The sequence below is a fragment of the Ranitomeya imitator genome, chromosome 4, assembly GCF_032444005.1.
Source record: "Ranitomeya imitator isolate aRanImi1 chromosome 4, aRanImi1.pri, whole genome shotgun sequence".
Classification (NCBI taxonomy): domain Eukaryota; kingdom Metazoa; phylum Chordata; class Amphibia; order Anura; family Dendrobatidae; genus Ranitomeya; species Ranitomeya imitator.
Window position 1 is genome coordinate 167,874,160 of NC_091285.1, and position 13,546 is coordinate 167,887,705.

Below are 13,546 nucleotides of genomic sequence, written 5' to 3' on the forward strand. Positions count from 1 at the left end.
ACTCGATCCACCCCCCCCCGTGCTCCGTTCCACCCCCCCATGCTCCGTTCCACCCCCCAGTGCTCCGTTCCACACCTCCCGCGTTCCGATCCACCACCCCGTGCTCCGATCCCCCCCCCCCGTGTTCCCCCCCACCCCATCATACTTACCGGTCCTGCCGGGGTCCGTCCGTCTTCTCCCTGGGCGCCGCCATCTTCCAAAATGGCGGGCGCATGCGCAGTGCGCCCGCCGAATCTGCCGGCCGATTCGTTCAAAGTGCATTTTGATCACTGTTTAGGCACATCAGGGGTCTCCAAACGCAACATGGCGCCACCATTGATTCCAGCCAATCTTGTATTCAAAAAGTCAAATGGTGCTCCCTCACTTCCGAGCCCCGACGTGTGCCCAAACAGCGGTTTACCCCCACATATGGGGTACCAGCATACTCAGGATAAACTGCGCAACAATTACTGGGGTCCAATTTCTCCTGTTACCCTTGGGAAAATAAAAAAATGCTTGCTAAAACATCATTTTTGAGGAAAGAAAAATTATTTTTTATTTTCACGGCTTTGCGTTGTAAACGTCTGTGAAGCACTTGGGGGTTCAAAGTGCTCACCACATATCTAGATAAGTTCCTTGGGGGGTCTAGTTTCTAAAATGGGGTCACTTTAGGGGGGTTTCTACTGTTTAGGCACACCAGGGGATCTGCAAACGCAACGTGACGCCCGCAGACCATTCCATCAAAGTCTGCATTTCAAAACGTCACTACTTCACTTCCGAGCCCCGACGTGTGCCCAAACAGTGGTTTACCCCCACACATGGGGTATCGGCGTACTCAGGAGAAACTGGACAATAACTTTTGGGGTCCAATTTCTCCTGTACCCTTTGGGAAAATAAAAAATTCTGGGCTAAATTATTATTTTTGAGGAAAGAAAACGTATTTATTATTTTCACGGCTCTGCATTATAAACTTCTGTGAAGCACTTGGGGGTTCAAAGTGCTCACCACACATCTAGATAAGTTCCTTTTGGGGTCTAGTTTCCAAAATGGGGTCACTTGTGGGGGGTTTCTACTGTTTAGCCACATCAGGGGCTCTGCAAACGCAACTTGACGCCCGCAGAGCATTCCATCAAAGTCTGCATTTCAAAACGTCACTACTTCACTTCCGAGCCCCGGCGTGTGCCCAAACAGTGGTTTACCCCCACATAAGGGGTATCAGCGTACTCAGGAGAAACTGGACAACAACTTTTGGGGTGAAATTTCTCCTGTTACCCTTGGGAAAATAAAAAATTGCAGGCTAAAAGATCATTTTCGAGAAAATAATTTTTATTTTTTATTTTCATGGCTCTGTGTTATAAACTTCTGTGAAGCACTTGGGGGTTCAAAGTCCTCACCACACATCTAGATTAGTTCCTTTGGGGGTCTAGTTTCCAAAATGGGGTCATTTGTGGGGGATCTCCAATGTTTAGGCATACAGGGGCTCTCCAAACGTGACATGGTGTCCGCTAATGATTGGAACTAATTTTCCATTTAAAAAGCCAAATGGCGTGCCTTCCCTTCCGAGCCCTGCCGTGCGCCCAAACAGTGGTTTACCCCCACACATGGGGTATCAGCGTACTCAGGACAAACTGGACAAGAACATTTGGCATCCAATTTCTCCTATTACCCTTGGCAAAATAGGAAATTCCAGGCTAAAAAATCATTTTTGAAGAAAGAAAAATTATTTTTTATTTTCATGGCTCTGCGTTATAAACTTCTGTGAAGCACCTGGGGGTTTAAAGTGCTCAATTTGCATCTAGATAAGTTCCTTTGGGGGTCTAGTTTCCAAAATGGGGTCACTTGTGGGGGAGCTTCAATGTTTAGGCACACAGGGGCTCTCCAAACGCGACATGGTGTCCGCTAACAATTGGAGCTAATTTTCCATTCAAAAAGTCAAATGGCGCGCCTTCCCTTCTGAGCCCTGCCGTGTGCCCAAAAAGTGGTTTACCCCCACATATGAGGTATCGGCGTACTCGGGAGAAATTGCCCAACAAATTTCATGATCCATTTTATCCTATTGCCCATGTGAAAATGAAAAAATTGAGGCGAAAAGAATTTTTTTGTGAAAAAAAAGTACTTTTTCATTTTTACAGATCAATTTGTGAAGCACCTGAGGGTTTAAAGTGCTCACTATGCATCTAGATAAGTTCCTTGGGGGGTCTAGTTTCCAAAATGGGGTCACTTGTGGGGGAGCTCCAATGTTTAGGCACACAGGGGCTCTACAAACGCGACATGGTGTCCGCTAACGATGGAGATAATTTTTCATTCAAAAAGTAAAATGGCGCTCCTTCCCTTCCAAGCCTTACCATGTGCCCAAACAGTAATTTACCCCCACATATGAGGTATCGGCGTACTCGGGAGAAATTGCCCAACAAATTTTATGATCCATTTTATCCTGTTGCCCATGTGAAAATGAAAAAATTGAGGCTAAAAGAATTTTGTTGTGAAAAAAAAGTACTTTTTAATTTTTACGGATCAATTTGTGAAGCACCTGGGGGTTCAAAGTGCTCACTATGCATCTAGATAAGTTCCTTGGGGCGTCTAGTTTCCAAAATGGGGTCACTTGTGGGGGAGCTCCAATTTTTAGGCACACGGGGGCTCTCCAAACGTGACATGGTGTCCGCTAACGAGTGGAGCCAATTTTTCATTCAAAAAGTCAAATGGCGCTCCTTCTCTTCCAAGCCCTGCCGTGCGCCAAAACAGTGGTTTACCCCCACATATGAGGTATCAGCGTACTCAGGACAAATTGGACAACAACGTTCGTGGTTCAGTTTCTCCTTTTACCATTGTGAAATCAAAAAAAATTTTGCTAAAAGATAATTTTTGTGACTAAAAAGTTAAATGTTCATTTTTTCCTTCCATGTTGCTTCTGCTGCTGTGAAGTACCTGAAAGGTTAATAAACTTCTTGAATGTGGTTTTGTGCACCTTGAGGGGTGCATTTTTTAGAATGGTGTCACTTTTGGGTATTTTCAGCCATATAGACCCCTCAAACTGACTTCAAATGTGAGGTGGTCCCTAAAAAAAATGGTTTTGTAAATTTCATTGTAAAAGTGAGAAATCGCTGGTCAAATTTTAACCCTTATAACTTCCTAGCAAAAAAAAAATTTTGTTTCCAAAATTGTGCTGATGTAAAGTAAACATGTGGGAAATGTTATTTATTAACTATTTTGTGTCATATAACTCTCTGGTTTAACAGAATAAAAATTAAAAATGTGAAAATTGCGAAATTTTCAAAATTTTCGCTAAATTTCCGTTTTTATCACAAATAAACGCAGAATTTATTGACCTAAATTTACCACTAACATGAAGCCCAATATGTCACGAAAAAACATTCTCAGAACCGGTAGGATCCGTTGAAGCGTTCCTGAGTTACCTCATAAAGGGACACTGGTCAGAATTGCAAAAAACTGCAAGGTCTTTAAAGGGAAGGTGCCATCAAAAAAAAAAAATTTTCAGAAATTGTAAAAATGTAAAGAATTAATGATTACATTTTCTTAAAAAATATTATCATTTGTTTATAATTTAGTAAAATATGAAAAATAATTTGAAAAGTTTTGGAATTTCCACTTTTCAACACTAGGGGGAGCAGCTGCTGAAATTTCAGAAAAACCTAGTGTACAACTAGCTCACATTACTGCACTGCAGTAATTATGGGCGGAGTCTGCTGACGTGTGTGATGTCTCCTCTCCTCCCCTTCTGGGTGTTTGCTAAGGGATTAGAGAGGATGATATTCAGGAACCCAGTGAGCAGCCATTTTGTTGGTGACTGCAGAGTATGGCTGCCATCACACTAGCAGTATTTGGTCAGTATTTTGCCTCAGTATTTGTAGCCAAAACCAGGAGTGGAACAATTAGAGGAAAAGTATAATAGAAACATATGCACCACTTCTGCATTTATCACCCACTCCTGGTTTTAGCTACAAATACTGAGGTAAAATACTGACCAAATACTGATAGTGGACGGCAGCCTTAGGCTACTTTCACACTAGCGTTGTTGGCTGTACGTTGTAATGCGTCGTTCAGGAGAAAAAACACATCCTGCAAAGTTGTCTGCAGGATGCGTTTTTTCCCCATAGACTAACATTACTGACGCATTGCGACGTATTGCCAGACGTCATAACTGTCGTGCGACGGTTGCGTCATGTTTTGGTGGACCGCCGCCACAAAAAAAGTTACATGTAAGTCCATCATTTTCGACCGCACATGCATGGCAGAAACTCCGCCCCCTCATGCCCAGACCTTACAATGGGGCAGCGGAAGCGTCGTAAGACTGCTTCTGCTGCCCACGTCGGGCATTTCTTTCACAGCATGCGTCGGTACGACGGCCCGTACCGATGCTAGTGTGAAAGCAGCCTTATACTGACAAGTAGACGGTCACCGAGGATGGCAGGCAGCAAGGATTCTGGGAGATATGTGGTGGAGGGAGCAGGGTGACAGCAGCACAGAGTATTTCAGGAGAGCAGTGTGCTGGTCTATGGGGGCCCCCTGTTTGGTGCGCGGAGCAGCCAGGGATTGTACATAGAGTTCTGTCTTTTATACTCATGGATGGACCATCTGCTTGTTTGCTCCACAGAAATCCAGGAAACATTTCTGAGGATTGATGGCCTGGTCTGATCCAGACTTTGCATGCAGACCCCATTCCCCTCCTCAGATCCTGTCTTCCCCATCCTGGCAATATGTGAAAGCGAGGCGACAGGCGCAGTCTGGGGTGACGCTGGGAAGGAAATGTAGCCATATAGTAACAATAAAAATGAGACCCCTCTCTTCAGCTACCTCACCAGCCTTCCCCTGACTACACCTAACTGGAGGTCATGCTGTCCCCTCTATTACCCCAGACCCGCGTGCAGGTGCTCAGCCAGAACCACCATAGAATGGGTCCGCTTTCTGAAGATAATACTGCCATAGTGTTCTCACATAATACCGCCATATAGATCACACACAATACTATCAAATAGATCACACAATACTGTCATACAGTTCTCACATAATACCACCATATAGATCAAACATAATACCGCCAGTGTTCTCACATACCGCCATATAGATCACACATAATACCGCCAGTGTTCTCACATACCACCATATAGATCACACATAATACTGCCAGTGTTCTCACATACCACCATATAGATCACACATAATACCGCCAGTGTTCTCACATACCGCCATATAGATCACACATAATACCGCCAGTGTTCTCACATACTGCCATATAGATCACACATAATACCGCCAGTGTTCTCACATAATACCGCCATATAGATCACACATAATACCGCCAGTGTTCTCACATACCACCATATAGATCACACATAATACTGCCAGTGTTCTCACATACCGCCATATAGATCACACATAATACCGCCAGTGTTCTCACATACCACCATATAGATCACACATAATACTGCCATAGTGTTCTCATATAATACCGCCATATATATCACACATAATGCTGCAGGTGTTCTCACATAATACCGCCATATAGATCACACACAATACCACCATATAATTCTCACAATACTGATCAAGCATAATACCACCATACAGATCACATAATACCGTCATTTAGATCTCACATAATGCCATAATACAGTATGACGCCCGCACCTCCTGTTATCGCACGCATTGAGTTGTGTGTGCAATGGGGAAAGATATGCAGGGGGGAGAGGAGTGCATAGGAGAGGATTAGATACACGGTTCACCAGACAGTATCACACAGGAGAGGATTAGATACACGGCTCAGCAGTCAGTATTTCATAGGATTAGGCTATGTGCACATGTCAGGATTTTTTCCTGACATAATCCTGAGAATTCTGCCAGAAATCCGCGTGCTTTTTCGTGGAATTTGCGCGTTTTTTTTTTATTTTCCGGAATGTCCTTTTTGATAGGAAATCCGCAAAAAGATAGAGCATGTCCGGAATTTTTGCGGTATGCATTTTTTTTTGCGGGAAAAAACTAACATCTGCACAAAAAATGCGGAATGCATTCTAAATGATAGGATGCATAATGTTAGCGTTTTTTAGCGGATTTATAGCGTTTTTATGGCGAAATTCCGCAAAAAAAAAAACGCAAAAAATCCGGACGTGTGCACATAGCCTTAGATACACAGGTCAGCACAGGATAGGATTAGATATACGGCTCACCAGACAGTATCACACAGGAGAGGATTAGATACACGGCTCAGCAGTCAGTATTCCACAGGAGGATTAGATACACAGGTCAGCACAGGATATGATTAGATACACGGCTCAGCAGACAGTATTACACAGGAGAGGATTAGATACACGGCTCAGCAGACAGTATCACACAGGATAGGATTAGATACACGGCTCAGCAGTCAGTATTCCACAGGAGGATTAGATACACAGGTCAGCAGACACTATCACACAGGAGAGGATTAGATACACGGCTCACTAGACAGTATCACACAGGAGAGGATTAGATACACGGCTCAGCAGTCAGTATTCCACAGGAGGATTAGATACACAGGTCAGCACAAGATAGGATTAGATACACGGCTCAGCAGTCAGTATTCCACAGGATTAGATACACAGGTCAGCACAGGATAGGATTAGATACACGGCTCAGCAGACAGTATCACACAGGAGAGGATTAGATACACGGCTCAGCAGACACTATCACACAGGAGAGGATTAGATACACGGCTCAGCAGTCAGTATTCTACAGGATTAGATACACAGGTCAGCACAGGATAGGATTAGATACACGGCTCAGCAGACACTATCACACAGGAGAGGATTAGATACACGGCTCACCAGACAGTATCACACAGGAGAGGATTAGATACACGGCTCAGCAGACAGTATCACACAGGAGAGGATTAGATACACGGCTCAGCAGACACTATCACACAGGAGAGGATTAGATACACGGCTCAGCAGTCAGTATTCTACAGGATTAGATACACAGGTCAGCACAGGATAGGATTAGATACACTGCTCAGCAGACACTATCACACAGGAGAGGATTAGATACACGGCTCAGCACAGTATAGTGATAGATGCAGGGTCTGATGTCCTGTGAGGAGCTGCAGTGAGAGGTCGAGCAGCACAGAGATTCTCCCCATCCCCCTCTGTTACCTCTCTGCAGCTCCTGATAAGAGGACATCAGACCACAGCACTTCACCCTCTCTAGCGATTCTAGAGATTACAGGCAGCAGAGGACAGGGAATGGCCGTTGAGTGTGAGGGGAGACAGATGGAGCTGCCCCTCCAACAGCGCAGCTCTCAGTCACAGTGGAGCTCACAGGTGCACTCCACTGTGGCTGAAGCAAGATGGCGCTGATCTCCTGCCTCTGCTGTGATGTGGAGACCGCCCAGGGGGCGTGGCCACATCACAGCACAATGCTAGGTATGGGGTCGCCTCCCGACTACTGATCTCTATGTCCAGGGCAGCCGTATGTGAAGACTGTAAGTGTCGTGCAGCTACACTTACAGTCCTGCAAATCAAAATGGCGGCGCCCAGTGGCAGAAAAAAAAATGAATAAAAAAAAAAACAATAAATACTATGCACTTGAAAATAACTTATAAAAATAAGGAATTAAAGAGGTTTTTTTTTTTTTTACAATATTAAAACGCGGCACCTTCCCTTTAAGGTCAAAATAGGCTGGGTCATGAAGGGGTTAAAAGAGTTAAATGTTTATCATCAATTTCTCATTTTTCCAACATGATTTCCAAAATCATTTTTTTAGGGACCACATCCCATTTGAAGTCACATTGAGGAGCCTATTTGCCAGAAAATACCAAAAAGTGACACCATCTTAAAAATTACAAACTTCAAAGTGCTCAAAACCACAGAAATTAAAGCAATGAGGAAGGAAAAAACTTCTGGATTAGATAACGGATGAGATGTCGCGTTTGCAGAACCCGTGAAGTGCATAAAAAGTGGAAGTGACCACATTGTGCAAACTACACCCCTCAATATATTTATCTAGAGGTATGGTGAACACCTTCAACCCACAGGTGCTTCACAGAATTAATACATTTTAAAAAAAAGTTGCTTAACACTAGAAGTCCCGGGAATTTCAAGATCCCCCCTGAAGTCCTGAGAGAGGGTCAAATGACCCTCAGTCCATAGTGACACCTTAATTAGCATCCTTTCATTTGTAAATGTGCTCTTGCCTGAAGGTACCGTCACACAGTGCAATTTAGATCGCTACGACGGCACGATTTGTGACGTTGCATCGTCGCTTAATTATCGTTTCAAACATCGTAGACTGCGGTCACACTACACGATGCACGACGCTGAAGCGATAAATTCATGACGTATTTGCGATGTAGAAGTCGTATGGGACAGTCGTACGGTCGTGTCACACACGACGATTCAGAGCAAATTTTGCATAATCTGTGCGTGACGTTGTTCACAAGGGGCGTGTTGTGCCACTAGTTAGTGTGGTGATAGGCCAAAGGTTCTGTGCATACAATTGGTTGGAAAATTTGTCACCTGAGCGCTATTGTTCCCAATGCCACTTCACTGCTTTCAAAATTTCCTTTCTTCACTTCGTACTTGGACACTTGGTGGACCTGGACATCGGAATTTTGTACCTCGCTGAATATACCACGCTTTGCACTGCTGCTTCGAGGTATGTAAACCGCTTGGGCGTGGTGGATGGAACGCTGTACGGACGGCATGAGTGCTTCGTTCCACCACTGAAGCGAAGTGGATGGTACACTGTTGTGACTGGAGGGCTACAATGTGGCAGATGGTACGCTGTTGTGCTTGGTTGTGACTGGTGGGCTACAGCGTGGTAGATGGAACTCAGTTTGTTCGGCATGACCGCTTCGTTCCACCGCTGAAGCGATGCGGATGGTACGCTGGTGTGACTGCTTATGACCGGTTGTGTGTGATGAGCTAGAGCGTGGCAGATGGCACAATGTATGGTCACCATGAGCGCTTTGTGTGGCTGCTGTAAGGAAGCGGGCGGTACACTGTTTTGGGTTATGGTGGACTATAGGTGCGGCAGATGGAAGAAGCGATGCGGATGGTACGCTGTTGTGACTGGTCGTGACTGGTGGGCTACAGCGTGGTAGATGGAACTCAGTTTGTTCGGCATGACCGCTTCGTTCCACCGCTGAAGCGATGCGGATGGTACGCTGTTGTGACTGCTTATGACCGGTTGTGTCTGTTGCGCTACAGCGTGGCAGATGGTACAATGTATGGTCACCATGAGCGCTTTGTGTGGCTGCTGTAGGGAAGCGGGCGGTACACTGTTTTGGGTTATGGTGGACTATAGGCGCGGCAGATTGAAGAAGCGATGCGGATGGTACGCTGTTGTGACTGGTCGTGACTGGTGGGCTACAGCGTGGTAGATGGAACTCAGTTTGTTCGGCATGACCGCTTCGTTCCACCGCTGAAGCGATGCGGATGGTACGCTGTTGTGACTGCTTATGACCGGTTGTGTCTGTTGCGCTACAGCGTGGCAGATGGTACAATGTATGGTCACCATGAGCGCTTTGTGTGGCTGCTGTAGGGAAGCGGGCGGTACACTGTTTTGGGTTATGGTGGACTATAGGCGCGGCAGATTGAAGAAGCGATGCGGATGGTACGCTGTTGTGACTGGTCGTGACTGGTCGTGACTGGTGGGCTACAGCGTGGTAGATGGAACTCAGTTTGTTCGGCATGACCGCTTCGTTCCACCGCTGAAGCGATGCGGATGGTACGCTGTTGTGACTGCTTATGACCGGTTGTGTCTGTTGAGTTAGAGCGTGGCAGATGGTACAATGTATGGTCACCATGAGCGCTTTGTGTGGCTGCTGTAGGGAAGCGGGCGGTACACTGTTTTGGGTTATGGTGGACTATAGGCGCGGCAGATGGAAGAAGCGATGGTAGGCATGAGCGCTTTGTGTGGCTGCTGTTGTTAAGCGTTTGGCACACTGGCAAAAGTATTGTTAATAGGACGCTTTGTCAACCATGTAATTTTTTTTTTTAATTACTTTTTAGATGTCAAATCGTGTGGAGTTCATCCGGGATTTCATCGAGATTTATCAGTCTTTTCCCTGCCTCTGGAAAATAAAATCTCCTGAGTATTGTAACAGGGAAAAGAGGAGGGAGGGTTACTTACAGCTCATTGAGCTTTACAATCGTCAGGCACCAGATGAGGCAGCTAACGAAGCAGTTATTAAAAAGAAAATCCAGGCGCTCCGCACGGTCTGGAGGAAGGAGCTGAACAAGGTTCTTCAGACTACAAGGTCCGGAGCTTCCACTGAAGAAGTTTATGTGCCAAAACTGTGGTATTTTGAGCATCTTAATTTTCTGAGGGACCAAGAGGTGCCACGGACTTCAACGTGTCTTCGATTGTTGGCACCTGTGGAACCAATAGTTTTGGAGAACCACGCCGAGCAGGAGTCACAAGGGCAACAAGTAAGTAGCTCTTTGGACGAAAGTTCACCAATGTGTCCTATAATTACATAATTTTTCTCTGCATTTTAGGTTTTATACTTCTGATTATCACATCAGTTTAAAGTTGTTACAAAAACATGTACACATAAGTAACCCTGTTGCAGTCAAGAATTATAAGGGGAACGTAATATGTATGAAATGGAGATATATGTAAACCATACCATCGAAGCAATATAGAAAATAGTATCGCGTCAAGCTGCCGATGTACTCTTGTTGAGACTATTTAGACTATTAAATATTGGTCAGGTTCCCATAGCAGTCAGAACAGTGTAGTTCAAAGTATTCAATAAAAGGGAGGGTTAAAGAATATTACTAAGCATCAAATATATTATAATCTTTTTGTTACCTACTACGAATATATAGTTTGGATGCGGTTATGGTGGTACTACTTTTTGTTGCCGGGTTCATAACTTTTTTTTTTTTTTCCCCCCCCAGGATGACAGTGCGCAGGAGAGTACACTTGACTGTTCACAGGACTGCACAACAACAGATCTAGTGGAGGCTGCACCTGCCAGGAGTCAATCGAGGCAAGTTCAAAGAAAACGGAAAGCCACCTCAGACGCCTCAAATGAACTATTGAGCCTGGCAAAGAAGGTGTTGACAAGAAATGTTAGCCCTGCGTTAGAGGGGTTTGGACACTATGTGGTTGACAAACTGGCAAAAATGGACGACAACCAAAGAATACTAGCAGAGCGTCTGATTCTGGAAGCAGTAAACAAGGGTACTGATGGCGATTTGGACAAGAACACTTGTTTGGTCTCTTCCCGGCCAATACAGCGGACAGAGCCATCAAATTTCAATGGTTGGTCACAGGGTCAGACATCGATGCGACACAATCCTCACGTTTCCCACTTCGGCCAGCCACCCCCTAATAACTCCTACACACCAATACCTTTACATATGGCTTCGCCCATCAGGCACCAAAATTTTCAGCCGGAACAATCGTCGTATCATAATTTGTGATTTCCTAACTACTTTTACATCCCTTTTTTTTTTTTGTCTTGTTAAAATAATGTTTGAAATAAAAGCTTTTATTATACATTCTATCACTACTTTTTGATTGGTGTGTCTCAATCACAGCACTGTATGAGGGAACAAATTAACGTAACAAATTCATGTACAGTTAACTAAAAAAAAAAAATCGAATGAAAGTTTAACTAAATCTTTTAATTGGAACAACAAAAAATGGATTATTGGCCCGCCTACAACTGCTGGCACATGTCCCGCAGCTTCTGCAGCTCCTCCATTGCCACATTGTGCTGCTCCTGAATATGTGCCATAGTGTGGAGTAACTTGTCTATGCCGGCTTCAATATCCTCTTTGTTGACAGTGACGAGAGCTGTGGGTCAAAAAACATAACATTAATAACACTGTAGTCTCCCGATGTGTCTTTGCTTCTGTGAATGAAAAAAAATAAAAAAAATAAGCAAAGGGGGGGGGGGGGGGGGGAGGGTGGTTGTTTGGGTTGGGGGTGAAAGAGTGGGCCTGCAACAAAATCCAAATAACTTAATTGTGGGAACCTACTAGAATGTTGAGGCACGGAGGGCACTTCTGGATCTGAGTCGCTGTTGAATGCCTCGTGCTGTCGGCGGCGGCGCTGTCTCTTTGCCTCTGTGAAGGAAAAAAAAAAAACAAGGTCTGTCAGCATATATGGCAACAGTGGCTGCCGGGGGAGGGGGGGGGTGTTAAGAGGGGACCTGCAACTTAATCCAAATCACATAATTGTGGGAACCTACTAGGATCTGGAGGAGTTGACCCGGAGGGCACAGATCCAGGAGAGGCTGGGCGGGATGCCTCGTGGCGGCGGTGGTGCTGTGTCTTTGACTCTGTGAAGAAAAAAAAAAAAAAAAAATTTTTTTTAAAGTTCTGTTAGCATATATGGCAACACTGGCTGCCGGGGGGGGGAAGGGGACCAGAAACAAAATCCAAATAACATTTTTGTGGGAACCTACTAGGATCTGGAGGAGTTGACCCGGAGGGCTCCGGGACATTGGACCCTGAGGGCACAGAGCCAGAAGAGGCTGGGCGGGATGCCTCGTGGCGGCGGCGGTGCTGTGTCTTTGCCTCTGTGAAGAAAAAAAAAAAAAAAAAAAATTTTTGAAAAAGGTCTGTTAGCATATATGGCCACACTGGCTGCCGGGGGGGGGAAGGGGACCAGAAACAAAATCCAAATAACATTTTTGTGGGAACCTACTAGGATCTGGAGGAGTTGACCCGGAGGGCTCCGGGACATTGGACCCTGAGGGCACAGAGCCAGAAGAGGCTGGGCGGGATGCCTCGTGGCGGCGGCGGTGCTGTGTCTTTGCCTCTGTGAAGAAAAAAAAAAAAAAAAAAAATTTTTGAAAAAGGTCTGTTAGCATATATGGCCACACTGGCTGCCGGGGGGGGGAAGGGGACCAGAAACAAAATCCAAATAACATTTTTGTGGGAACCTACTAGGATCTGGAGGAGTTGACCCGGAGGGCTCCGGGACATTGGACCCTGAGGGCACAGAGCCAGAAGAGGCTGGGCGGGATGCCTCGTGGCGGCGGCGGTGCTGTGTCTTTGCCTCTGTGAAGAAAAAAAAAAAAAAAAAAAATTTTTGAAAAAGGTCTGTTAGCATATATGGCCACACTGGCTGCCGGGGGGGGGAAGGGGACCAGAAACAAAATCCAAATAACATTTTTGTGGGAACCTACTAGGATCTGGAGGAGTTGACCCGGAGGGCTCCGGGACATTGGACCCTGAGGGCACAGAGCCAGAAGAGGCTGGGCGGGATGCCTCGTGGCGGCGGCGGTGCTGTGTCTTTGCCTCTGTGAAGAAAAAAAAAAAAAAAAAAAATTTTTGAAAAAGGTCTGTTAGCATATATGGCCACACTGGCTGCCGGGGGGGGGAAGGGGACCAGAAACAAAATCCAAATAACATTTTTGTGGGAACCTACTAGGATCTGGAGGAGTTGACCCGGAGGGCTCCGGGACATTGGACCCTGAGGGCACAGAGCCAGAAGAGGCTGGGCGGGATGCCTCGTGGCGGCGGCGGTGCTGTGTCTTTGCCTCTGTGAAGAAAAAAAAAAAAAAAAAAATTTTTGAAAAAGGTCTGTTAGCATATATGGCCACACTGGCTGCCGGGGG

The 13,546-nt window shown here is 45.6% G+C and overlaps 1 protein-coding gene across 1 annotated transcript; it reads left to right on the forward strand.

Moving 5' to 3' along the window:
• Positions 1–9,573: 9,573 nt before the first annotated feature.
• On the forward strand, positions 9,574–11,482 carry LOC138675662 (uncharacterized). Its single transcript, XM_069764086.1, has 2 exons — positions 9,574–10,397; positions 10,872–11,482. The coding sequence occupies exons 1-2, from the start codon at positions 9,978–9,980 to the stop codon at positions 11,397–11,399; spliced, it is 948 nt and encodes a 315-aa protein (XP_069620187.1). The 5' UTR covers positions 9,574–9,977; the 3' UTR covers positions 11,400–11,482.
• Positions 11,483–13,546: the final 2,064 nt, after the last annotated feature.